At 41.5% G+C, this 25,966-nt stretch overlaps 13 protein-coding genes across 13 annotated transcripts; 3 read left to right on the top strand and 10 right to left on the bottom strand.

Moving 5' to 3' along the window:
* The first annotated feature begins 1,198 nt into the window (after positions 1-1,198).
* FA14DRAFT_83818 (uncharacterized protein) lies at positions 1,199-4,881 on the top strand. The gene has a single exon (XM_025502971.1). The coding sequence runs from the start codon at positions 1,235-1,237 to the stop codon at positions 4,643-4,645; it is 3,411 nt and encodes a 1,136-aa protein (XP_025352315.1). The 5' UTR covers positions 1,199-1,234; the 3' UTR covers positions 4,646-4,881.
* Positions 4,882-7,153: 2,272 nt separating this feature from the next.
* FA14DRAFT_157948 (uncharacterized protein) lies at positions 7,154-9,145 on the top strand (the record flags this gene model as incomplete). Its single annotated transcript, XM_025497926.1, has 1 exon — positions 7,154-9,145. The coding sequence occupies one exon, from the start codon at positions 7,154-7,156 to the stop codon at positions 9,143-9,145; it is 1,992 nt and encodes a 663-aa protein (XP_025352314.1).
* A 113-nt stretch (positions 9,146-9,258) lies between these two features.
* FA14DRAFT_185914 (uncharacterized protein) lies at positions 9,259-9,966 on the bottom strand (the record flags this gene model as incomplete). The annotated part of the gene is made up of 1 exon (XM_025501489.1): positions 9,259-9,966. The coding sequence occupies one exon, from the start codon at positions 9,964-9,966 to the stop codon at positions 9,373-9,375; it is 594 nt and encodes a 197-aa protein (XP_025352313.1). The 3' UTR covers positions 9,259-9,372.
* Positions 9,967-10,115: 149 nt separating this feature from the next.
* Positions 10,116-11,498, bottom strand: FA14DRAFT_181929 (uncharacterized protein; the record flags this gene model as incomplete). The annotated part of the gene is made up of 2 exons (XM_025501162.1): positions 10,116-10,606; positions 10,892-11,498. The coding sequence occupies 2 exons, from the start codon at positions 11,496-11,498 to the stop codon at positions 10,116-10,118; spliced, it is 1,098 nt and encodes a 365-aa protein (XP_025352312.1).
* Positions 11,499-11,671: 173 nt separating this feature from the next.
* FA14DRAFT_83795 (uncharacterized protein) lies at positions 11,672-12,822 on the bottom strand. Its single transcript, XM_025502970.1, has one exon. It carries the CDS (start codon positions 12,551-12,553, stop codon positions 11,780-11,782), a length of 774 nt encoding a protein of 257 aa, XP_025352311.1. The 5' UTR covers positions 12,554-12,822; the 3' UTR covers positions 11,672-11,779.
* Positions 12,823-13,862: 1,040 nt separating this feature from the next.
* Positions 13,863-15,815, top strand: FA14DRAFT_115869 (ARM repeat-containing protein; the record flags this gene model as incomplete). The annotated part of the gene is made up of 3 exons (XM_025496135.1): positions 13,863-15,069; positions 15,130-15,219; positions 15,334-15,815. Coding segments are annotated over 3 exons (1,779 nt in total), but the record flags the coding sequence as incomplete, so codon positions are not given.
* A 212-nt stretch (positions 15,816-16,027) lies between these two features.
* FA14DRAFT_181926 (uncharacterized protein) lies at positions 16,028-17,977 on the bottom strand (the record flags this gene model as incomplete). Its single annotated transcript, XM_025501161.1, has 1 exon — positions 16,028-17,977. The coding sequence occupies one exon, from the start codon at positions 17,975-17,977 to the stop codon at positions 16,028-16,030; it is 1,950 nt and encodes a 649-aa protein (XP_025352309.1).
* Positions 17,978-18,297: 320 nt separating this feature from the next.
* On the bottom strand, positions 18,298-19,247 carry FA14DRAFT_185910 (uncharacterized protein; the record flags this gene model as incomplete). The annotated part of the gene is made up of 1 exon (XM_025501488.1): positions 18,298-19,247. The coding sequence occupies one exon, from the start codon at positions 19,245-19,247 to the stop codon at positions 18,660-18,662; it is 588 nt and encodes a 195-aa protein (XP_025352308.1). The 3' UTR covers positions 18,298-18,659.
* A 296-nt stretch (positions 19,248-19,543) lies between these two features.
* Positions 19,544-20,122, bottom strand: FA14DRAFT_181924 (uncharacterized protein; the record flags this gene model as incomplete). Its single annotated transcript, XM_025501160.1, has 1 exon — positions 19,544-20,122. The coding sequence occupies one exon, from the start codon at positions 20,120-20,122 to the stop codon at positions 19,544-19,546; it is 579 nt and encodes a 192-aa protein (XP_025352307.1).
* Positions 20,123-20,409: 287 nt separating this feature from the next.
* Positions 20,410-21,105, bottom strand: FA14DRAFT_181923 (uncharacterized protein; the record flags this gene model as incomplete). The annotated part of the gene is made up of 1 exon (XM_025501159.1): positions 20,410-21,105. The coding sequence occupies one exon, from the start codon at positions 21,103-21,105 to the stop codon at positions 20,410-20,412; it is 696 nt and encodes a 231-aa protein (XP_025352306.1).
* A 493-nt stretch (positions 21,106-21,598) lies between these two features.
* On the bottom strand, positions 21,599-22,207 carry FA14DRAFT_181922 (uncharacterized protein; the record flags this gene model as incomplete). Its single annotated transcript, XM_025501158.1, has 1 exon — positions 21,599-22,207. The coding sequence occupies one exon, from the start codon at positions 22,205-22,207 to the stop codon at positions 21,599-21,601; it is 609 nt and encodes a 202-aa protein (XP_025352305.1).
* Positions 22,208-22,482: 275 nt separating this feature from the next.
* On the bottom strand, positions 22,483-23,106 carry FA14DRAFT_157938 (uncharacterized protein; the record flags this gene model as incomplete). Its single annotated transcript, XM_025497925.1, has 1 exon — positions 22,483-23,106. One exon carries the CDS (start codon positions 23,104-23,106, stop codon positions 22,483-22,485), a length of 624 nt encoding a protein of 207 aa, XP_025352304.1.
* A 275-nt stretch (positions 23,107-23,381) lies between these two features.
* FA14DRAFT_181920 (uncharacterized protein) lies at positions 23,382-25,882 on the bottom strand (the record flags this gene model as incomplete). Its single annotated transcript, XM_025501157.1, has 4 exons — positions 23,382-23,929; positions 24,320-24,856; positions 25,096-25,545; positions 25,876-25,882. 4 exons carry the CDS (start codon positions 25,880-25,882, stop codon positions 23,382-23,384), a joined length of 1,542 nt encoding a protein of 513 aa, XP_025352303.1.
* Between the last annotated feature and the right edge of the window lie 84 nt (positions 25,883-25,966).

The following is a 25,966-nucleotide window of genomic DNA, read 5'->3' as shown; positions in this document are numbered from 1 at the left end:
ATGACTGGCAAGCAAGATATGCTGGCGCGCGCTGTGTACACACGCTCTAGGCGCGTATAGTGCCATGTCAACATCCACGCACGCCTCTTTTGGGTATAGAAACGCGCTGAGCCAAAGTCAGACAAGTTTTGCGCGGCGCTCTGATTTGCGCGCGCGCACACTGGGGTCCAGTGATCGCCACTGCTTTCGCCATTCGTTGCTCCCTCCCAACACCCTCTCAAAGTCGTCACATCAAAAGATACTCACGTCCAGACATGTTGTTTGATTAAAGTTGCTGATGAAAGATTGATGTAGTTTGTTACGATTTGATAATGATGATCCTTGACTTCTTATTTGAAGATTGGATCAAGAAGCAATAGTTTGCGTTGATGAGCAAAACAAGGAGATGTTGATGGTGGTGGTAAAAGTTCAAGAAAGGGTAAGAGGAATGCTGAGCAATGTCAAAGGAAATGTGTATTTGAGGGGGGCGCGCATTTGAAATCCTCCTCCTCGATCAGAAAAGATGACTTTTGATTATTTATGTAAGGCTGCCTCAAGACCCGCCCTCGAATAAATGTCCTGCTCCTCTGTATTCATTCGTTCTTTTCTTCGGTCCTCCTCAACCCGTCTAGACACTTTGTCCATTGGGCTGTGTATCAATTGATAGAAAAATGGCTTTTATTTTAGTCAATTACTGTTTCGGGCACAATTGCCCTGTTTCACGTTTGGACCCCATCAACTATTCCACTTTCTATTCACTTATCAATGCATTTGTGTATTTCATGATTTGGAGAGGAAAAAAGAACAACACCTCCTTCCAATATTCTTAGACCCGAATAATGTTTGCACCTTAGCGCGCAGGAAATGCGATTCTTTTACGCGTTAATTAAACCAACACCATTTCCGTCCGATAAGAACAAGGATACCCTATAGAATAAGCATGTAGATCCTTTGAAGTCTGACATTAATATTTTTATTGAATGTCAATACCAATTGACAGCTTATTGAGCTAGTTGATAGGTCTCTGTAAGTCACCATTGCAATCTTAACGACAAGGCAGACAGAAGAAACACACCTGGCCTCAAGAGTGGCGCGTGAAGGATACCCCTCAGTCAAACAGTTATGTGCACGTGTTCAACGCGTCTAAAACACCCCGGGTAAATTATGCAAGTTGCTTAAAGTGTTGGTCTGATTGTTTAACTTTAATACTTCATTCTCTCCTTATCCTCGAACGCATTTACGGACTGTATGCAAGATGGCCATGGCTTTTGAATCACCAGGTCATCTGGAAAGACGGATAGCTGCCAACATGGCTGCTGACGTATCAAGTGATTCATCTTTAGGCATAAGTCGTAAAGGTCGTTCGATCGCTTCACTTTCCATGTCAACTACATTTGAAGATGAAAATCAATCGTATATGGCAGATTATGTTCGAACAAACATGCAAACTCCAAACGTACGCGTTCAAGAACAAATCAGAAAATCAAGGACACCCAGATCGACCAGAAAACTTGCAGAGATTATCAATTCTTCCTCCACTTCCTCCTCGACTTCCAAATCCGATGTGAAGTCATCCACGTTAAAGGTAATCCAGCGCACACCTGCCAGAAGTGAAGTATCTTTTACCACAGAATCATCCACAAACGATCTTTTGGTCTCCAATCAAGCAGCATTACGCCCTAATTCCAGCTTTCCGGGAATTGGAGCTGCTCAAACTAGCTTATCTGCAAATCTAAGAGTGGATGGAAAGAAGTTACACATGTATTTGAATAAAGTCAACGAAGGCTTACAACAAGAAAATGTACAACTTACAGAGGAGAGAGATTCGATAAAGCTGGAATTTGAACGTGCCTTACTCGACAATGAACGCTTACGCAAACAGATTGACTTGAGAAATTCAACTCCATCGACGACCCCTATGGGTAGCCCCAACGTGGGTAGAAATTCGGAAGAAATGGATGAGCTGCAACGAGAAGTGGATTTATTAAAACGAGAAGTGGCACAACAGGAATCAATAATTGACCGTCTGAGCAACGATCGCTCTGAGAAGAGCGCTGATCAAATGTCCCTGGTCGAGCGAGAGCATCTACGTGAAAGGATTTGTGAATTGGAATCAGACTTGCAACAGGAACGTGATGCAAGACAGGATGATGAAGATCACTATAGCATTGAAATGAAAGCAGCTGTCGATGAATCAAAAAGGCTCAAGAAACAACTTGAAGATGAACGCTCAACCGCTCAAACAAAGATGGATCGCATCCGTACGGAACTCGAACGAGTAAAAAAGGATGAATCTGGTCCGGACAACGAAGTAGCTGATCTACGAGAAGATCTTCGAATGGCAGAAGCAAGATTGGATGAATATAGCGAAAAGATCCGTGAACTGGAAAGTGAGATTGAAGAATTGCAAGAATCGCGAAATGATATGGAAGCCGAATTGGAGGAATACGATCGATTACGTGAGGAGTATGATTTGCTCGTCAAAGACTTTAATGATCGTGAAGCCGAATCGGAAACGAAACAAGAAGAGTTGAACGCAGCCAATGATAAGATTTCCGATTTGGAGATCATTGTGAGCGAGAAAGAGAATGACAGATTGACTCTGGAACTCAAATTATCTCAAGCGAAAGAATCGGGTGAATTGCAGCAGTTGAAGGAAAAGATTGTTTTGTTGGAAACAACTCTCGCAATGACCAGAGAAGCAGCAGCAGCAACGAAAGGGTCACCGTCATTCTCCAAGTTCGGCAAAGGTGGAGTTTCTGAAGGTGACATTACGCCCTTACATCCAAACGTAGCAGCTTTACGCAAGCCTGTCGATACGCCTAAATCACCTCCTGTCTTGGCAGAATTGAGTAATGCATCTTGGATGCAGAGTGAGGCAACTTTAGGCGAGAATGATCTCAAAAGAGAGATCAGTGTTTTGCGACACGAGCATGAAGCAGCTCGTAATGCAGTTGATGAAATGCTTGGAAATTTACAGGATGCAAATGTGTTCAAAGATTTGGTAAAGGCGAACGAGAAAGTGAAAGCTTTGGAAGATCAACTTCTTCAAATGCAGAAAAGCGAGGAGCGTGTCATGAGAAGATTGGAAAAACTTCGATGCAAATCTTGCAAGGCACATGTATCATTGCCGGCAGACTTGGACAAAAGTCAAAATATGTCAATGAACAGCAGCGTAGGTGAAACATCTTCTCTTGGACGTAGCGTTCGTTTGACATATCAACAAAACGAACAAGTTGTCGAAAAAGTCAATCAAGAGCTCAAAGTGTTGAAAGAACGTTGGGCTTTGGATATCAACCGTATCGATGAAAAATCCAAAGCATTAGACGCTGAAAAGAAAGAATTACTCAAAGAAAAAGAACAATGGAACAAAAATCGACAAGAAACCAAAGAACGTGTGATGAAGATGCACGCCAATACGCTACATGATTTGGGCAGGGCAAGAAGGATGATTGGCGCTTTCGGTGCAGATCTTCAACAAGAAAGCGCACGATTCAAAGCACTCAAGTTGAACCGAAGCGAAATGGATCAAGAATCATCTGACGTCGAACGTGAACTTGAACGAACGCGAGTACAAATTGAGTCAATCAACACCGAATTGAAGAATAAATTTGCGGTATTTGAGAGGCTCAATGAAGAATTGCGAGAGACTTCAATCGTTGATGATTCTCTTGCAATGCATGTTCATTCTCTACAGGTCAAGGTGGATGGGTTTGCACAAGTGGTGGAAAGATTGCGATCCGAACGAACATCTATCTTGCAAGAGCGTCAAGAGCTGTACAACCGCAGACAGCAAAATCAACAAAAGCAATTGAGTACGCACGAAGAGTTACGCACTACACAAGAAGCCTTACTAGCACATCAACGTCAAATTGATGAGCAAGTTGAAACGATCGAGCGATTGCATAGTGAATTACGCAAACAAAACGGATCGTCGGAAAAAGTACAAAATGAAAGAGATCAAGTGTACGAGCAAAGACGTGAAATTTTGGATGATGTTGCTGGATTGGAAACCATGTTGAAAAAGGTATGCGAACAAAGTCGACAATTCGGCATTGAATTGGAAGATTTGCGTGGAAGACGTAATCAAACTGCTAAGCAATCTACGCAGGCTATTGATCGACAAGTTCATGAAGAATTGGAAGCCACTCGCAATCGATACGAGAAAAGATTGACGCGCTTATCGGAAGAATATGGCACTCTTCAACATGCAGCTACTTCTCGACACCAATCAGAATGCCGAGGATTGCTGTTGCAAATACGATATGAAAAGGCAAAGTTTATGCGAGAAAGCGATTTACGTGCAGATTTGATCCATCAAAAGAAGTATTTGCTAGGATTAGTTGGCGGTTTAGAGTTGAGTGAAGAAGCAACAGTACGATTTTTGGCCGATTTAGAAAAAAGTCGTGGAGAAATTCAATCACGGTTAAAAAAGCAAGAGAATCGTTCAACAAACAATCAACAATCCGAAGCACTCAAAAAATTTAAATCTGTTACTTTTGCAATTTTGGCAATTTGTCGAGCAAAAAAGATGGCGGAAAATTGGCAAATTTCTTTGCAAATCAAATCTTCTTTACGTCAAGCTCATTCTATGGCTAAAAAAGCTCGTCTTAGTGCAGAATCAGAAATGCCCGCATCGGCCAACGTCAAAACTGTCAAAGGATAATCTATTTCGACTCTTACAAACACCTCTTATATATCATCAAATACGTTTCATATTTTCTATTTACCCCATCATTATTGTATTTTATTCACGCATCACTTTTCTATTGAATTATTCAAGGACTTTTCTCATTCTGGACGTTGCTAATCGGTTGAAGTGTATTTGCATATGCACAAGAGTACATGAGAGAGAGGCCAAAGAGCAGTTGATGGTAAATTGAAATCTTTTCTAATCAAAGGTGTTGAATGGCTTAAGAAGAAGGCCCGTTTTTTGTTTCCCAGCATGATGCTAGAGTGAAATACGCGCGCATATACTGATCAGATCGGGGGGCTGGCCATTGTCAAAAGCCAAAATTAAAAAGGAAAAATTAGATGCCATAACTTGCTCTTTATCAAACTAGACTTGTTTTGCGCCTTTAGCGTTAAAAAAGGTTTGATCAAAAATAGTTTTCATTTTGTGCAGTTTTTGTGCCTGATCAAATAGACGACAGGTCATGAGGTCTTTTTGAGGGTGACCATAAATTGCTCTCATACGCATACATTTTTAGACATGGAAAAATACCATTTCTCCGATTATAGTTCCTTGTTTTTCTTGTAATACATGCATATGTAATGCATTTACAGTTGTCTACTTTTATCATATAAGCATATGTTCATAACTCTTTAGTCCTTCTCTAGACGGCACACACGGCCAAGAGAATTTTAACCCGATTTCTACCTGAATTTCACTTAACCATCCAAACCATCAAATCAGAGCGGGAACTGAATCTTATTTCCTCCTTGGTAGACTATCTTTGAGCTTTTTCCGAACAGAGAAAAAGGAGAAAAGACTGCACTAATGCACAAATGATGTTCTTTCCCACTCATGACGTTACTCGAGATAGGCATCTCCGTTCTTTTTGAAGATGTGTGAATGTTGTTCTCGTTGGACAGCGGGGTTTGATGTTTGTACTTTACAAGTGTGCATTCGATGATCTAACCTCGTACAATGCACAGGTCTACTCTTGTGACAAAGTGCAACAGGCGTTTCTCCAGATGAAATGATTCAATCTGACCGAAATGAGATTGATCTGAATCCACATCTCGTGTAGTAAGAATTGTGCAGCATCCTTTTCACATACAACACACTCGAGATAACGTCAGTAATGTGCATAGAAAACAGAATTGAAACTCATCTTTTGCCGAACGTCATTCTACCGAAGCAAACACGGAAGTTGTGATGCATCCTTGATGGATGTTTTAATCGGGACCGCGATTATAGTTTCTTTGCAAGATGTATGCAGCATTAAGTGCAGTCCCGGCAAAAGGAAAAAGCAAACCAGATTAGAAAGTAGGGTTACAAGTCTCATGCATAATACACAACGAGGGGGGGTCAAAGATCTGCATGCATGATTCAGAAGTACTAACGCGCTATGCTTACATGTATTTGACACTCTTTATGCTTCTTACAATAAGAATTCTATCTGCTTCCATCATCCATACGACCTCTTCTTCGATGATTGTGTTGATAGATTTGTAAGACTTTGCTTTCATTGATTTTCGCAGATTCCACTGATCTAACAGGAAAAGGGGCTCCGAAGACAATTTACTCATAGAAGCATTCTGTGACATTTTCTCTTGTTTTCGTGCTTCCGCGCTTCCGAGTTGGAGGAAGATGCAAGTCTTGGTCAATCTTCTGGCTTGATATAACAATGTTCTAAACATTTTATCAATACGAGAGGAAATACTCAAAATATCACGACAATCATCTTGCTCAAGCATACCCATCAAGACTGGAACACCGCCTGTTTCTTTCTCTTTCTCTCATACATGCTTAGAAAGGAAGAAAAGGTTCATCTTTCCGATACATAACTTTATTCTGCTACAGCTCCTAATTTATTTGCACCCGCTCTCTTGATGCAAACACAAATCTAACCCAAACTATTGATGAGACGGTGAGTAAGTTACGCCTCGGAGCTCCTGATGTTCGACAACTTGCGGATAGTTGCGGAAGTCCTGCACTGTCGCGTTTCCGTGACTGCTGGTTTCGCCATCCTTTTTGTCCGGAACAAATCGGATAAGGAAAGTCTTGCTCCGGCTGACTACCAAGTGCTATTCCATGAAAGGCTCTAATGATATCGATGAAGTCAAAAGCAGAAGTACTAACATTTCCTCTTCTCTTGTTTCTCTCAATCGACTTAAATTCTTAATGCCTCCCTTCGTTCTCTTTACTCTCATCAGCACCACCATCTCTATCGCTCTCTATCTCTTCGCAACTTTTTCTACTCCCATTCTGATTCCCTTACTTTAAGTGAAGCGCTCAAATTCAAGACCCAATCCAGCGCGCTTCAACGACCATCATTCTCTTCACTGTAGCATTTGCTCTGCCTTAACTGCATAAACTCAACCGACAAGAAGGACAAGGTAAATAGCCTCATAAAAAGAAGGCATCTCTCTTTCTTTTGGAGAAATCGGTATCGTGGGAGCGGTGATCAACTTGGCTGCTGATCGCGCGCTTCCTTTCGGTCGCAGAATGAGACCTACTAATTGGAAACATTCTAGGCAATCAAGCATCACTGATGCAAGCTCTTCTACAACAGGGAGCTCCAATCAGCACTATCGAACCGCCACACATTTTCAGCCTAACGTAGATGTCAGAGACAGACATGTGTTTCCAAGCAGTTATGGCATGCAAGACCCACAATCGTATGCGAGTAATGCAATCAACGCAATACCTGATCTCGAAGCACAAAATGTGAGTACGAGAATAGGGAGAGGTAGTCATGACACCTCTTTCAGCCAAATTACCGACTCGAGCCTTCCGACAAACGATATCTATTCAACAACCAATCCTCAGCATTTATTTCCGACTGGCTTCAATCAACCACCGAATGATATGTATAGTCAATTTATGGCAAGCCAAGCTCAAATGCCCACCCATCATTCACCACAAACACATCTCGCTCATCCAACCAGCACATATCACCATAACATGCAAGCCTCACAGTCATCCCAATTACTGTCTCTCAACAGACCCACTGTATGCGTTTGCGGTATGATGGGTCAATCCCAATGCATTTGTGGTTTTGCAGACTCGTTGAACCGTGGCCTGTCGAGACTTAATGCAGAATCGTCGACTTTCAGCAATGTGCCTTCAAATCATACTGCTTTCACTCCAGCTGCTGCTCCTCAAAAGCGATCAAGGGGACCAAAAGGACGTCAAAGCAAAGCGAATGATAGTAGCAGTAACACTTCTACCGCCAGCATCGCTACAGGTAGAAGACAGAGCTCAAGTTCAAGAGTACGATTGGGACATCCAGGTTCAGTTTATCTCAACGAACAGCCGTCCTCATTGTTAGGAGAACCAAATGATCATCCATGGCAACCAGGAGGCTTCAATGAAGTCAGTCGGCGTCTCTACGACCCTGCAGCGATGGAAGATCTATCCCGGATGGCAAGCACAAGCAGTTCATACCATAATCTTGCATCGTCGAGTACATCCGGCAGTGAAATTGCAAATAGTCAAAGTCATAGTGCAATTGATTATCAATCCGAAGAAACCAGATGGAATGCGATCGTGCGGAGATCCCACCTTGCCGACAGTCATTTCGTTTATGGATCCCATACAACACGAATCTATTGTCGTCCTTCGTGTGCATCCAAGCAACCGGAACGTACAAAGGTGGTATACTTTATGTTTCCCGACGCGGCCATCAAAGCGGAAAGGGCAGGTTATCGAGCATGCAAACGGTGTAAGCCTGGAACGCAAGGTGTAGCGGATGCATGTGTGTTGGCAGTAGGCGAATGTTTACGACATATGACCAGAGCGGCAATTTTGGGAGAATCAGAAGATGTTGACGGAAGGATGAAAAAGAAAACATTGAAACAATATTCTTCTGATTTTGGCGTAAGTGCGTTTCACTTTCATCGAACGTTGAAAAAAGTTAGCACGATGACCCCTGGTGAATATGGACAAGTATGTCATGCTCTTGTTTTACAAGATGAACTTGGAATCGACAATACCGGCATACCTTTGGAAACGGAAGAATTGCAACGTAAATTGCGAGGTTGGAGCGCAAGAAGGGCAAGGAGAGCTCTTGGAAACGTTTTACCAATGATTTATGCTTCAGGCATGTTGGATTTGCAAATCGTTTACGTTGTGGCAGAGAATACGCCGTACGGTTGCGTTGTGGCAGTGTATGGAGTTGAAATTAGAGAACGTTCTGATCAAAGCGAGGCTGCACGAGAGAATGGTCAAATTTCCGTCGTAGGTTTATTGATCGGTGAAGATGCAGTCAGGCGTGCACGATTACGTTGTCCTCGTGCAATTCATGATCGTAGCAGATCAGAATGGCTACACACGATGATCAATGACTTACATGCGAAAGGAACTCGCGAAGTACAAATGCCAGCAGAGGTTATACCATGGCTTCGTAGAGCTCGTGCTTATGTGGCAGTGAAAAAAGCAATTGAGTCGCTTTCATCACAGAGAAGAACAAACAATCCTCTGTTTCTTGCGTCTTAAGGAGGAGCAATGGCTCAAGTACAGCCTCTTCAGACAAACAATTACATCACGGGATATGATGTAGGACAATGTACTTTTATTTCCGGTCTACTGTAAACCCTCGCAATTTGTGTACGAAACATACCCTAGCAAATGTGTACGAACAATAAATTTCTTAACATTTCACATAAGCAATACTATTCTGACAACTTATTTGCAAGCACTCAGCATTTTCTGTTGTGATTTGGTTATCTTTGTCCGGGTTTTCTAGCCTTGCTCCTTTGTGTGGCTTGATTGAGCTGATGCAAGAATGCCAATTCTTCAGGCGTAGCAGTTTTATCGGCAGCTTTTTGTTGTAATTGTAAGATGAATTTACCTTGACGAGTAGTTTTACCTGAACGTAATTTTCGAAGGTGATAAGATTGTCTATTCAATTCGTTGTTGCGTTGTTTGATCTGCGCCTTTGTTCTTTCATCAAGTTTCTCATACTTTTCTCTGCTTCGAACGTTCTTCCTTTTGTCGTATCCTTGAAGTCGCTCTTTATCAACTTTTTTGAGCATAATACGATACTCTCTTTGATATTGAGCTCTCGTGACTTTGTCCCATTTTGGTGGACTATGCAGTTCTACTTGTTGGTTCGCGTTCGGCTGAGGGTTTGGTGAAATAGCTTGTTGGACAGTTTCTTCACTTGAAACTTTTTTGCTCTTAGGACTTGGCCCAAGACGAAGACTGAGATCGATTCCCTCATCGTTTGATTCTGGACTGGATGATTGTGGAGACATTGCATGCGAGAATTGTTGATGCCATAAGAGCACCAAGAGCAAGGATACAAAGATTGACATCTTGGACAAGTTCTTGAACTGAAGAGAAGAAGCATGCTGCTTCTTGACCTAAAGTTCATGAAAAGCTACTTGTCGAGTCTCATTCTTTCCTGCCCCGACATATGCAATTCTCATTTTGATGAATCAGCTTCGGACAGCCACATTCTTGCTTACGTATTGGAATCATTCTGACTGTGTAGTTCTTTCTGCTGCTGCTTCTGCCTATATCTTCGATTATAAATTGACTTCTTTTCTTTTAATTCCAAATACTGTTTCAATTCTTCCTTTGTAGCTTGCTTACTTTTGACTTTTTGACCTAATTGAGAATAAGTTGTATTTTGAATACGGCCATATCCTAATCTTTCTTTACGACGACGATATTCGTCTCGTGATCTTTCTCTGATGGCTACTTTTGATTTTTCATAGTTTCGCTTAGACCTGGCTATGATCTCAGGTCTTCGTCGATAGCTGCGACAATATGCTGCCTTTTTTAGCTTTCTATCTTCTTTGTTTGTAGCATGAAGTATGTCGTGTACTGGCTTTGAAGTTGTTGTATGCAATTCCGTTTTATCATGTCTGTGCTCTGATTCTGGAGACAAACCTTCTTCTGGTATGGAAAGCATAGAAGTCCAATCGAACTCATCTAAACGATCGGGTGAGCCTGAATGAATAATGGTGAAGAAACGTTGAAAATACCATACAAATGCAAATAGATATATAAAAGGGGTGTTGTGCATCATGCCTTCTCAAGATGGAACATTTGATTTGGTTGTTATGAAGAAGAAAGATGATAGATTTTATTTGTCATGGATACAAGATAGAGCGCCCCGAAGTTGCTCTTTTCCCCACATTGATTCAACCCTTTGTGCCGGCTAAATCAAAGAATTGTGTTCAATACGCAAATCCAGGGGATTGCGTCCCGCGGATGTGAATAAGTCCGATTAACAGTCATCTTGCGACTCTCTTTCGCTTGCTTGAGAAGCTTCTCGGAGTACTTTGCGTTTGTATCTGCTTTTGGAGCAAATCAACCGTTTTCGAACGAAATAGGCATGATGTTTTAACCTATCTTCGGGAGTGGCAGTTTTATCATTAATCTTTTGTTTGATTTGCTGTATATCTTGAAGTTGTTTTGTTCCATGTCCAAAATTTGACTTTCTATCATGATAAGCCTTTTTGCTAAAATTTTTCCTTTTATCTTTGTCTGCTCGTTTTTCTTCATCTGTTTTTTGTGATAAAATTTCTAATCGTCTTTGATATTTCTTTTTTGCAAAATTTGGATTTTGTTGCATTTTCTTTTGATACCATAGTTTCATATATTCACGTTTTCTTGTCTTACGGTCAAGTGGCGGCGGTCTAATCATGTGGCGCTGATCGGTAATAGGCTTTGGAGGTGAAGCTAACTGATGATCAGGAAAAGGAAGCTCTTCATCGTCAGATGGAAGGTTCAAAAACGAATCAACGTCAAAAGCAGGAGAGGTTTCCCGTGAAGGTGGAGATGAATCAACTAGAAAGATTCGAAGCGTGAAGAGCAACAGTATGATCCAATACTTCATTCTGAACAATGGCGAACGAAAGCAGTTTCAAAAGATTTTGACAGTCACTGCTTCTTAAATAGTCCTTTGCTGATGCTGTGCATTTCTCCGGCTCGCGAGAAGAGTGCTTTATGTAATGTACTTTAATGTTCAAACATTGCTGTGCAAACATACCCACATATCTATATGCAAAACGGCAAACTTAATCTTGGCATCTACAAGATCGTATCTCAGGACGTGGTAAGAATGCATTTCAAAAAGGTGACTATAAAGCGAGAGTCCGAGATAGAGAGAGGTAAGAGCTATTTTGTTGCCTTCTTCTTAGGTGCTACCTTGTTCTGTGATGCTACCTTTTTCTTTGGTGCTACCTTGTTCTTTGGCGCTACCTTGTTCTGTGGTGTTGCCGTGTTCTTTGGTGTTACATTACTCTCAGGTGCTGCTGCTTTATTCTTTGGTTCAAATTGTTTGTGCATCTTATTGACTCTTCGTAAAGCAGATTCCTTGTCCCATCTTAATGATTCGACTACACGTTTGGTATGCCTCTTGACTGGAACGTTGACATCTCCACCTTTTAATCTTTCGAAGCAAGTGACCCTAACGATTGCCACTAAATTGTACACTGGATCAATGTTGTGCTTTGGATCATCATCTGGGAAACTTGCTACCCGTGCAAGAGTGTTGTTACGAAAATGTGCTTTTGCAGAAGAATTACTTACTTTCCAGCATTCACGTTGTAAGATCTTGTTGTAATGAACAGATGCTTTGTACAATAAATCTTTTGCTTTTTCCGGATCCGTTTTTGCGAGACTACGTAAAGTATGTAAAAAAGTTGCATTGAAAGTCCAATAAGCTGTTCTGAAATACTTTTCGGCTGGCATATGGTGTAAATCACCATCAATACTTGGCCATTTGTAGGGATAAGTATGTTGAGCGCGTTTTGCTAAGGATGCATAATCGATTGGCTCGATGGGCAAAGAAACATCTCGAATTCCAAATTGAACTTGAGCAAAAATCAAAGGTGATAACAAAAAGGCGGAAAGCAAAACATGTGCAAAGGTGAAAAAGAAAGCTTTCATGCTGACGAAAACGAATGTGTTGGCTAGACGAAAAAGAGCGTGGCCGGTAGATGAGAAATTGGGATGGTGGTAAGAAAACAAGAGTTGGACTTTTTGAGCTCACACGATCTTTCCCAATAAACATACTGATTTGGTAACCCCATCGCGGAGGCCGAAATGAATTCCACTCTTGGCGCAAGAGTGTTCTCAGAGAATGTTCGTTCACAAGTTAAAAACGGAAGCCGCCCTATTACATTTCAGACGTGATTCATGCCGCTGGAATGGTACCTATAGAAAGGAGGCCGCTTTGAAAAACGGAAAAGGAGCAAATGAATTTCAACTCCATAGCGAAGTTCACATGCATCAGACCTTTCCTCGATATAAATGAAGCTTGGCGCTATCCACTTACCTTTCACACGCTTACATACACATTGCAAATCAGGAACACAATGGTTCCGCCCTTTCATCTGGTATAGCCTCGTTCTATGTTTCGTTCTATGTTTCAAAAACCATGCATTGATGATATTCGCTTAAGCGACAATCCTTTTTTCACGGTGGCGAGTGAATGACGCTCACTAAATCACCTTGCGTTTGAAAGAGTAGATTGAATGTGCAACTCTGATTGTATATGCTGTTGACATCGGAAACTCCTTTATCATGGACTTTGTGCACGTGCTGTAGTCGAGCAAGGAAGTGGCAAGAAAGGATGGACACTCTTGCTCATGTGCCAATTCCGGTCAATGATCAAATAGGTAACGCCAAATACCAGCCGGATGCGATTCACGCGGAAGAAGACGCATCATCAAGACACCTTTCACTTCATCATCAAGAGGAACGACATTATCGTTTAAACCCTCACCAGGAACCAATGGCTTATTAAAACCTAGTTATTGGTCTATATATAATGCAATGGAACCCATGTGTTGTTCTGGAATGGTTTTCGCGGTGATGGTAGTCGCTTGAGAGGGTTGCCATACACTGAGATCTTTCTAGCGTTATTACGCCTGCAAGCGCTGCGTGTCAAAACTTTAATTCGCCTTTGTCTTAAGGCACAAATTATTATTTAACCGAATTCCGAGCCAGCCAAAAAAAAATAATTAAATTTTGTTTTATTTGTTCCAACATCACTTTCTTCCATCCATAGGTCGAAATGGTACGTAAAAATGAGCAGAGACAACGTGGAAAGAAGCACAAAAGTCGCAAAGAAGACAATCTTAGCTCACAGGGTCAAGATGAATCAATCTTTGTAGAAGATCGTGTTGGTGCCCAAGGAGAAGCTAAAGATGGATTGGAACAACAAGATCCTTCCACATCTTCGTGGATGATAGATCGATCATCTGGTACGATTGGAAATGGTGATTCTACTCCTTTTGGCTTGGTTGATCCCGATTTGAAAGCATACTTGCGAAGTGCACATGTCACCTTGCAAGAACACATCACTGCCGCAACCGAAGAAGGAAAATTGTTGAACAAGGATGAAGATATCAAAGCATTACGCAATGCAATGCTTGATGAAATCAAAGGAAAAGAGCTGGTCTTGGCAACTGATACAGATACAAGTGTAATTTTGGAAGATATGATGAGCACTTTTGGTGGTCGTCAATTAAGAATATTAGCAGAAGCACTAACACAACAAACTGTTACGCTTGTTTGTCATCGATTCGGTTCTCATGTCATTCAAACACTCTTGTCAGCTTTGCAGTATTTTGCAATGCAAGACGATGTAAAGGAAAGCAACGAAGAAGGAAACGGCCTCAGATCATGTCAACAATTCATCGTCGATATCAGTGAAGCAATACGGCAACAAGTGGGTGACATCTTTGGTGATCAATTTGCGTCTCACGTTTTACGTTCTCTTCTACTGATCTTGTCCGGTCAACAAGCAACAGTGGAAAGTGTACGATCAAAGAGGAGCAAAAAATTTCATCAAAAGACACAACTTACCACATCTCGACCTTGGTCAGAGGAATTCCAAACTCATCAATCGGTAGACTTCAAGAATGCACTAGGCGGAATGTTACATACGCTTCAATCAACTTTGAGTGATGCTCAGAAAGTACGCGAGATGTGCATCAGTCCAACGTTAAGTCCAACGATTGCATTTATTGTAGAACAAGCCGCTAAATTGGACACAAGTGCGATCAAAAAAGGCAAAGGTACGATTGATTTCCTTGATGCATCATTGGCTGGTCTCGTCTCAAAAGAGCCAGAAGAACGTTCGGCACACATTGAAACATTGTTGAGAGATTCAGTAGGATCACACTTCTTGGAAGCAGTCCTAAAGGTAGCGCCACATAGTGTTGTCGAAAGATTCTGGAAACATTATCTGGCTGGCAGGTTGGGAAAGCTGGGAACACATCCGACTGCTAATTTTGTCATAAGTGGAACAATTCGTCTTTTGGATACGGCTACTCTGGAACAGGCATGTGAAGAAGTACGGGAAGAAGGGGAAAAGTTGGTGAAAGCACGTCATTTTGGTCCACTTATCGCCTTGATAGAAAGAGCTGGTCAATTGGCATCAAAGACGGATCCTTCCAGTGTCTCTGCGAAGGCAAAGAAGAGCAGTGTATGGAATGCAGCTGGGATTGATGCAGTAGCTGTTCGATCAGTTCTCACCGCGTTTGGAATATCAGAAGGTGATGGTGATGATAAAGATGGCGAACCTGCAGTGATTGATATTCTACTGAGTGCCAAAACATTAAAAGAGTACAAGAAAGCAGCCAAAGCCGCAAAGAAAGCAAAGAAGGATGCCAAGAGGGCAGCAAAGAGGAAACGTGCTGAAAATGCAGAGGTCGAAGGAGAGGATGCAGATGCGCAAAATGGAACGAAGGAAGAGGAGCCAAAATCTGCTAAGGCCGAATTCAACTTGCAAGGCAGCTTACTTTGTCAATCAATTTTGCGTTTAAGTGAACCGGCTCACTCGCCTATTCTCGACAACCTGCTCGAAAGCGAAGATCGACTTTTTCTAGCTATCGCCTGTGATCCGATCGGAGTGCATGTTCCATTGGCAGCTGTGCAATCGTCCAATTTACCGTTTGCAAGCCGTAGTAAGCTCAGTGCAAAGATTTTGACTTTGCTCGTACCTCTTCTGAGCGACAAATTCGGCAGTCGATTGATGGATGCAATCTTTGATGTATCTGATTTGTTCTTTCGCGAAAAAGTTGCTCGTGCTTGTTTGGCAGCAGAGCGCACTTTGCTTTCAACTCCTTATGGAAGATACTTTTTCAAACGGATTCAAATTGCCCTTTTCCGTAAAGATGTAGTCCAATGGAAACAACACTTACGCACGATTCAAGAGGAAAAACGGAACAAAGAACAAGAAGTAAGCAAAGCTGTTGAGAATGCTCAAGAGCCACCGGTTGAAAAAGCTCGCAAGAAACAAAAGCGATCTCAAGTGGATGAAGATCTAGATGCAATCTTGGCCGACGTCGACTGATTATAGATTGGATATGTATACATTGTATTATAATACATCAATTTTGAAGTAATCACATTTCAGATCACTGCTTCGATACCCTTTCTTGACAAGGCTCTCTGACCTTCCTCTGCCCAGAAAGTTGGTGTTCGGTCTCCCACACTGACTTGTAAGCGAGGACCTTGGTCTTCTTCCGTTTGAGCAAGATCAAGGGAGAAGTATGCCTCCCATTCCTTGAAAGCTTTCTTTTCATCTTCTTCCACATCTCCTTCTGCACATTTGCGCAATGCTTCTCGGTATGGGTGCTCGTCGCTAACATTACCCAAATCGCCAAGACCGCCGAACCTGATCCAGCTAGAAACATTTTTCTGATAACGAGCATGCTCTAAAACACCAATGATTTGCAACAAGATATCCTCTGGTGTTTGTACTTCTTCGTCCTGATCTGTTTCTTCTTCTTCTTCTTCTTCCTTTTCACTTTCACCAGCTTGCTTTTTCTTGTATTCTTTCACAACTTTTGCCCGTTCTGCATCGAATTCAGGAACGAGAAGATGATTGAAAGGTTGTATCCTTGCTTTTGAAACACTATCGTCCAGAAGCAGTGTATTGTGCGGTCCATATCCGAATCCATCAGAGTACACGCCTGTCTTTTCGTTCTCTTTCGGCAATACGATCTCTTTGTTCCACAAACCATGCAGTTTCTCGAGCGCAGCTTGATCTTGTTGTACTTGTCTGTCTTCTCGATCCCGTGCCTCAGCAAATAATCTTTCTTCACCTCGTTTCTTTGCTTCATCATTGCCCATTAAATTATTCAAAGCTGCCCAAAGAATTTCCAGATCTTTTACACTAGGTGATTTGAGCGAATAAAATTTACGTGTAACCAGTGTATCTCTTGCATACACTCTCAAAAGTTGTTCAGCTTGGTTCGGGTTTAGGATCGCTCTGGCCATATGATCGACATTTTGCGGTTGAGCAGAAGACCACAGCAAAAGTCTATACGTAGCACTTGGCAATGGTTCCGGTTCAGAGTTTTCTTTGGGCCAGAAATGTGTTCCGTGCGTCTTTGGATGCGAAACGTTCTCCGAATCAGACATTCTTGCGTCTTTGTCACCATTAATTTCACTGTCTTCTACAGTCTCCTCTTCGTTATCCTTCGTGCGATCTTCTTGCCATTTTCGCCAAGCATCTTGACTTACGTTTGGATCTGGTTGATGTTCGGCATCAACGGCAAGACAGTATTGCAAAAAGCAGGCAAGATAAGGTCGCAAAGTCGGAAATTTACTACGTTCTGCAGCAGTACCAGACGATCTAGAAGAACGATAGACCAAAGTTCCGTTCAAATCGAGGACAAGCAATGGCAGAGGCTTTGGTGTTTGTGAGTTGATAGGGTAGTGTCCCGGCTCTTGCAGACTTTGTTGTAAGTAATGCTTCCTTGGCTCATTTATCACAGGATTGGAAGCAGGATCTTGAAATCGATCACGCGATGCCCACCTTGATTCGGATGATTGATCGTACCGCATTTCGTCGTTCTGATCGCGATAGCTTCTCTTACCTTCTTTACCAGGAGATGGATACCTTGAAGATCGTCCAGAAACAGGTGTATGAATGTGTCGATTTCCTTCGTATCGTTTTGGTTGATATGAGCTTGGATAATAGTCAAGAGAGTAATAACCTCCGTTCCAACCATTTATCTGTGGTTCTTCTCGATATTCACCGCCCCAAGACGAGTTATTATAATGCGATGGCCCAACGTTTGCATGCCCAACAGAATTTTGTGCTGAGTAGTGGGTTCCATACCAATCGTTTTGCCAATTTGTACCATAATTTGAAGCGTAATTTTGCTCAGCGTTCCAACCGTTCGGCACCGGATACGGTTGCTGATATTGCTGATAATAATGTTGGCCTTGGGCATACTGCGATCGTCCGTCATACTGATGTGGTTGCCAATAATTTGATGGAGGTGGATTGTATTGATGTTGTTGTTGATTTTCTTCATTTACGGGCCGAGAAGTTTTTCGATGTCGCGGCATTTTGACAAAGATTTCTCCGCAAAGACGTGATTGAGAACGCCAAAGTCTTATCATCAACGATCTTTCCTTATGAGCTATGCCAAGTGTATATCCTACCCTGCAGCATACTTGATGGATGATGATATCCGATATCCCATGTAATCGAAGTGAGATAAAGAAGAAGGTTAGCAAGCGTTCATCTTTTTCTTCTTTTCTTTGCGTGAAATTTGATTTCTCATTTCGGCGCCTTTACGCGTTTTTCATACACAGCGCAAACGGGGGCCGTTAATTGCGTAAGTCAAATTGAATGGAACCTGTTCTCTTTATGATCATCACCATGACTCGAGACACAGATACAAATGCAAATCGGATAAAGATAGTTTAATAAAATTGGCTTGAAAATGACTTCATCGTTCACCCTGGCTTGTATATAAACTTTATCGCAATCAACAAGATCTGTGCTATAGCACTCGCTACCGCTTCGGTATGTGAGCAGTAGCGAGCATTTGGTAGGCCGTGCTACATTATCAAGCAAAGCAATACTCTTTGATTGAGTTCCCGAACAAATTAGTGCCTAATAGATTAATTCAGACGATGAAGAAGACGTGCAGCAGAAGTAGAGGAGTAAGGACCGATCAATTCTGTCAGAAGTCGGAATGAAACAAATAGGCCTTCAATCCTCCTTCTCAGCTTTCTTCTTTGCTCAAATTCTTGCCTTACTCTCCTTTCCTATTTTTCGTGTTCTTCGTATATATTCTGATAATTCTTGGATTTGTTGATCAGATGCTTTTCCTTCTTCTTTCAAGCTCTTTAATTCGTGATAACGCTTTAATTGTACACTAGGAAAGCCTGTTTTTTGTTTTAAATTTGTGCGATACTTGAGTTGCCTTATCGAACCTTGCATTCTAAGTTCTTCTTTATGTTCAGTAGTTGCAGACTCTCTCTTTTCTGTTCTTCTTTTGTTCTTTCGTTTTCTGCTCTCCTCTCGAAGTCTTTCTCGCAAGGCCATTTTGGATTCCTTTGAAGTATCAGCTGAGCTTGATACCTCTTTTCTTGTTGAAGGTGGTGAGTTGTGATCACTTTCTTCTGCGGCCATTTCGTTCAAGTCTGGTACCTCATGACTTCTACCGCCAGAGCCTGTTTTAGTGATTTCATGACCATTTGAAGTACTATTACCGTTGGAGTGCGATGCTGCACGGCTCGGTGAAGAGCCTGTTGGAACAGCTTTCAGGCAAGGCACCAGGAAGAAAAGCGTGAACAAGAGGTAGTACAAATGCGGGATGCAAAGCATCTTGTTAAGGTGATAAGAGCGAAAGTACATTCTAGTTCCACGCATTGGATAAAAGCAAACGCAATTCGCCTTTCATTCTCTGAAATCGTGAACGCCCCGCCGTCATCGCCTTGTACAGGATGTTAGCTACATTATATAGGAAAGAACTATCTTACTAACAAGTTCCGAAATTCGATTGTGAAGCAGCTTTATTAAGCCTGCTGCACTTTGAAGAGAGAGGCAGACGGGCAGGGCAAAGGAAAGAGGAATGATCGATGGAAAACATGAGGACTTACAATAGTGCCAAATTAGGGAAATTACCTCCTCTTCTCTTTTCCATCTTTTTGGCTATCATACCGTTCTTGTTTACGTTGTAAAGCTTTTCTTTCATCTGCAGCTTTTTTCCACCTACGTTTTCTAGCTCGATCTTCGTCCAAGATTTTTTGTTGATGAGCATTTATTTCACCGGTCCTTTCTAATTGACGAAAATGATACATTCTAGCGTCTCGAGTACTTGAAAAGCCTATCTTTTCCCTCAACTTTTGCCTGTGTCGCTCATGAGTCTCTCTATTGGCTATCCGTCTTCTTTCTTTCTTGAGACCCTTTAGAAGGGATTCATGTGTTGAAACATCTTTTGTGCGTTCTTGAGGTGGTGCTGTGTCTCTGGAAGATCTGGTGTTTGTTCCAGATAACAATATTTCCTTTTTCGTGGGATATAACGAAGTATGTGGCGTGGGTTTGTCTACAACCTCACTTGATAGTTTCGGCGAATCTACAAGAAGCTCTCTCCAATTGAACCCTCCAGGGGATTGTGATCGGGTAGGAGACTGAGAGGAGTTCACCTTCAGCAGAACGTGCAAAAGTATATATGAGACAATAGTATACGTCATATACATGTTGCATTCAACGGGTCTCGAAAGAAGGAAGGTGAAAGTCATATTTCCCTTCAATGTAGGCAGAGTGAAAGTACGTTTATGAACCACCTCAAGCCCCACTTAGATAGGAATTCGACACAGCATATACGACATATGCAATGACGCAATCACTCTCGCTATTTGGTTGCAAGGCAGTGCTGGTATCAAGATAGTAAGCAAGAACGTCTGCGCACCTCACGAATATATTTTTGAGAGTGACAGACTACATAGCTCCATGAATAACAAGCAATTCACATTCTACGTACATTTTACAGCTTGTCGGTAGACTTAGTCTTTTTAACTTTCGGTGGGCGCCCTCTTCCTCGTTTAGGTATACTAGGATCATTTGGCACTTTGAGGATTGGCGGGCGTCCCCTTTTCAATTTAGGCCCAACAGGACCCAGGTTTTTCTTTTTCAACTTATACGTTTTCATGTGGCTACGCATTTTCTCACGATAACCATTCAATTCAATCTGTTGATCTTGTGAAATTTGTCCTGTTTTTTCCAATGAACGAAAATGGCTCAAACGTGCATTAGCCAGACTTGTGAATCCTACCTTTTCTTTCATCCTTGTTCGATATCTTTGAGATCTATTACTGACTTTTAATCGTCTCAATCTCTCTCTCTCTGCAAAAAGTTGCTCGTAATTCACATTGGCAGACTCTCCTTCGATCATATGGAGGTTTCTGCCACTTGGATCTTCACCTTGCTTATTGTTTGTGTTGAATTGATCTACTTGCAAAGCTGGCTGATTGTCATCTTGATGGTGAAGTCTCGGCGACAATTGAGCTGATGCAGGTTGGCCATGGTTATATACAGAATGCTCTGGAGATTGACTCAAATAGCTAAGCCAATCAAAATCCGTCGAAGCTTGTGAATTTGTGGGAGAATTACCGGTGGCTTGCACAAAGACAGGTGCAGAAAGAAGCAGGCTGATGAAGACGACATATAGCACAAGCATCATTGCTGATGTGGTTGCTAGAAAGGAAACTGTTAAGAAAATAAGTAAAGCTTAGGAAGAATACCTTTTTAGGTTGTATAGCCTCATGATTCGGCCAAAAGCACGGCGTTGAAGTCTACTTAGGCCATTGAACCCGTCCCGTTATGTGTTGAGCGCACGCCATACTACTTAATATGCATTACGAAACGGAATGTTGACACAGCCCACATGCAAAACTCGATACCACCGAAATGGTGTTTCATATGCATTCTTTTCCACATTGTGTATCTCAATATGTACAGGATTCTCATTTCAAAGGCTGAAGAAGGTTCAGCTGACACACATTTCATGTTTAACGTCTTGACTTTTCTGTACACAAACGCCTTATTTATTTGCTTTGTGCCAGCTCATCGGGTACGTATTCGATCTCATTCTTTAGAAATGAAACGGTATTGCTTACAAAGTTTAATATGCCATTATCACGGTCTTTATATGTCAAAACATGCTTCTTCGTCCTTTAAGGCTTGGTTTTATCAAGCTTTGCTAATCGATTCTTCAAGCTTTTATCTCTTCTCAATTTTCGCTCGGCACGTATAATTTCCAATTCTCGAGCTTGTTCATCGGTTGTTTCACCCAATCTATAAAGCCTGAAAAGTTCTCCTTGATATGCTGCTTTCTTGGAGCTAAAGCCTGTTTCTCCCTTTATTTTCGCTCGATATCTTTTCTGACTACCCACTTGCGTCATTTTCTTACGAATCTGTTCATCAGGAGCCAACTTGGCTATACGTTCTTTCTCTTTTTGATAACGAAAGCCCCTTGGTTTCTTGCGTGTTGCAGACTCCTTCCCTGCCTTCTTCGTATTTGGTATACTGTTCATTTCTCCCGCTTTTGAAAAAGATTTAACTTCATTTGAAAGCATGCCTTGCGATTGGTTTCCTGCTTTTGTCAATTTTGATGGCGATGTAAGTTCTTGTTCCTCTGTTGTTTCCTCTGCTGGGAATTGAAGCAAAGCACGCCAATCAAAACTTCCCGATGAGCTTGAAGAGTGAGCTGCTCTTACTTGTTGAGTTGATGTCAAGGCTGCTAGAATAAGAGATACAATAAATAGGATAAAGTCATAGCGCATAATGACGCTATTGTAGAGAATGGTAAATTGTAAGTGTCGCAATATTGCAAGTATGAAAGGCAACACTCTGAAATGCACGATCTAAAGTATTTGATCCCACATCGTGCTCAGCCCCGAGAAAACAAACTTTTCCATTGAAGTGTCATCGAATAACAACATACATCAAAACGTTTGCTCATTTTGGCTTAAGCAGACCTTTCTTGCTGCTATTGCATCGCTGAAGACAGAATTCGGACATTAAGCGTCTTTGTAGCATTTATCGCCTATCACAAATTTCAAGGATGACCAGGAGTCTGTACTTTACGCTTTTTATTGCTACCGCTCTTCTCTTGCTCTTCCGTGCTCACAGATGCAACCTTTCGATTCTTCTTTGTTTCGTTGTATTTCCTCTTTCGATTGTATTCTTTTTGCAAAAGTTGTTTTTGCTCTTCGGTCAGAGTTCCAAGTTCTTTTGCCAGTCTAGCTTGACCAATTTTTTCTTCTCGTCTAGTACTAAATCCCGTTAGTTCTTTCAATTTTTTACAGTGCCTCCTTTGATTCTCTTTTCTGCTTTGTCGAATTTTTGCTTTTTCAGATTCGGGCAGATTGTGGAACTTATTTTTGCTATTTTGATGATAAATTCTCTGCAGATCTTTTCGTCTTTCTCTTCTCTTGATCTCGCCGAGTTCTTTCTTGTTCTTCACCGAGGCTTCTTTTTCTTTGACTTCCTTGATAGAGTGCTGTGGATCAGCTGAAGTATGTGATGACTTTACGTTGGGGTCTTCAGGAATATCTAAAAAGCTCATCCAATCGAACTCTATTGATGAGTCCGAATGTGATGGAGAATGAAGCATTGCATGATTTATCTTTGATAATAGAACAAAACCATACCAAACGAAACAAATGATGCCAAGCTGCATTTTTGAGGGTTGGAAGATTGATAGAGGCAAACAATGAAAGAAGTGATATGCACAGGCTAAAAACAAAGTTTGTTCTATATCAGATTGCGCAATGGTAGATTCAGCCCCGTCTATAGAAGTGTACACGAGGCTGCTGTGCTTGGCGAAGCAAATGATGTACGGCCAAAATTGCCTTATAAGATTCAATAGTCAGAGAAAGAAGCTTATCGTTATTGCTGTCTGCAGGTCAGTCAATCATAGCTGATTCTGCTTGCAAGATCGTCTTGCTGTATCGATCATTCTTTCTTGTTCCTCTGCGACAAGCGCATTGCCCTCCTTCGTGCTTGAAATGCTTCTTGCTGCTTTTTAGATTTTTCTTGGTACTTTTTTAAATATGCTAATTGTTCTTCACTTGCTTGACCTTTTTCTTTTAAATTGCGATACTGGTGTAAACGTGCATTATGATGACTACTAAAACCAATTTCTTCCATCAATCGATTACTATACCTTTGTTGCCGTGTTCTTGAATAAATCTTTCTGTACTTCTTTTGTTCAGGTGTCATGCGTTCGATTTTGGCTTTTTCTTCCGGCCAAGAATAAGGCTTACGATTTTTTCTCTTTTCAGTCTTCTTTGGATGTTCAGGTAAGTAGCTCCCGGCCAGTGAAGTGGCATGAGAAACAGCTTGTTTATCCTTTTGATGACTGCCTGATTGATCAACAGGCTGAGTTTGAACAGAGCTACCAATTGGTGACATCAATGGATGGTCTTCTGTATCAACTAAATATGACGTCCAATCAAAGTCAGTCGGAGTGTTCGGAGAGCTTCCATTGGAACCATTTCCTGCTAGTGAGTAGCGAGGAATGAGAAAAATCATGAAATACCACAAAATCAGACGCATCATCTTTGAGAAGATTAATTCTTATGAGATGGCGTGGAAGAAGATCATCTTGTTATCAAATATGCGCAACATACCCAACTTTAATGGCGCCCCGAACAGTAATAACGCAATATACACAATCATCATTACGTCACTGACATGCAGGATATACAATCCTGAAGCATGCAGATAGAAAAGCTGTGAAGTTAAGAGCCCATCATTCTGAAGCATTGAAATTCAATTATTCGGATCTGTGCGACTATTCAGTCTTACTTTAGCTCGCCATTTCCGATGGACTCTACTTTTGTGTTCAAGAAATTGTTCTAATTCTAAATCTTGTTGTTTAGTGGATTTACCTGTTTTACGAAGTGCTTGTAACTCTTGAAAACGTAAAACTTTCTTACTTGTAACGCCGGTTTTCAATTTCAATTTTTCTCGATATTTTCTGGACTTGTTTACCGCTTTTACTCTGGCTTCTTCTTTTTTATGAGCTGGCAAGCGCCTAAACTTGTCGCATTCTTCTTGGTATTTGATTTTACGTTTTTGCTTCGCAATCTCTTTAATAGAGAGGGCAGAAGCTGCAGTCCTATAGCGGTTCTTCGTCAAGACCCGCTTCTTCCTTTCCGTGAACTCTTCTGCTTCACTTACAGGAGGAGATTTATTCAAATCTGGTAGCTCTTTGCGTTTCTTTGATGGTCTCGCTTGTGACTTCTCTAAGTGTACCCCATCACTGTTTGGCTTAAAAGTAGATGTTGCATCGTCATGCAAAGCTATATATGGTGGATTAAATGCACCAGTAGATGTCTCTGACCAGGCAAAAGCCACAAGTGGTATAAAGACCAAAGATAGCAGAAGGAGGAGTAGGATTTGCATCGAATGATTACTGGTATGGTCTACGGAAGGAAGGATAGCATCATTCTCAGGAAAATCGAAAGCATGCACGGCAATTAGGTAACTTTTCAGAAAGAAGGCTTTGTTGACGCCCCGTAATCGCGTATTCAGAATTGAAAGACACCAGATACAATATTATACTTTCATGATAGACTTTACGACTCTGTAACTGAAGAGTTTGCTGCTCTTGCCTGGGTCTGTCGGGCTTTCTTTCTCTCTCTAAATGCCTTGTTTCGTCTACGATTTGCTTCTAAATGCTTTTCTCTCTCTCGCTTTTGTGCATCAGTCAGCTGACTTGTTTCTTCTAAGCGACGGTAATTTTGCATATGGACAGTCGTAAACTTGGTATGCCCGATCCTTTTTTTAAGATTTTCTCTGTAACGTTTATCGGCTTCTTTCTTTTTAGCTTTAATATTCGCTTGCTCCTCAGATGATAATTGCATCATTGCTGCTTTTCGTTTTTGATATCTTTGTTTCTCATATTCTGTAAATACTTCCTTGTTGGTTAGTTTCACCTTATCCCTATACTTCTTCGTGCTTATACAGTTTGCTATTCTCTGCTCTTCAGTCATTGCAGCACCTCTTTTGCGCTTTCCTGGCTTGCTTGGGTTCGTCGTTTCTTTGTTCATTTCTGCAGCGTGACGACCTGCTATGTTATGTACTTGAGGATCTACAAAGGTGGAGCTTGGCGCTAAATGTGAGGAAGAAAGAGGCTCATCGTTAGGAAGATCTGATAAAAGAGATAGCCAATCGAAGTCATCTGAAGACGATGATCTTTGAGGAGAATTATGCACAGACTGAGCTGCAGCTCGTAAGATATGCAATAGGAGAATAAGTGAAATGAAAACAATCATATATAACTGGATCGCCTGCACGTTGAAAGTTTTAAAGTCAAAGAGTAAGGACGGTACACGTACAAATGTGTTTAAAAAGAAATATGAGTCGCTTGTTTACCGTACAATACCGCATCCTTACGCCCCTTTTCTACGCAGATAATGCTGTGAACAACTGGAAGATGAACGTGACATTCTTGCTAATAGACTATATATTTTGACATGTATCAGTGCCTCTGATTAATCAGGGTGTTTCGTGACGTCACCCCTGAGAACCTT

Source organism: Meira miltonrushii, assembly GCF_003144205.1.
Source record: "Meira miltonrushii strain MCA 3882 unplaced genomic scaffold FA14scaffold_5, whole genome shotgun sequence".
Taxonomy (NCBI): Eukaryota; Fungi; Basidiomycota; class Exobasidiomycetes; order Exobasidiales; family Brachybasidiaceae; genus Meira; species Meira miltonrushii.
This window is presented reverse-complemented; position numbering and strand designations above follow the sequence as displayed.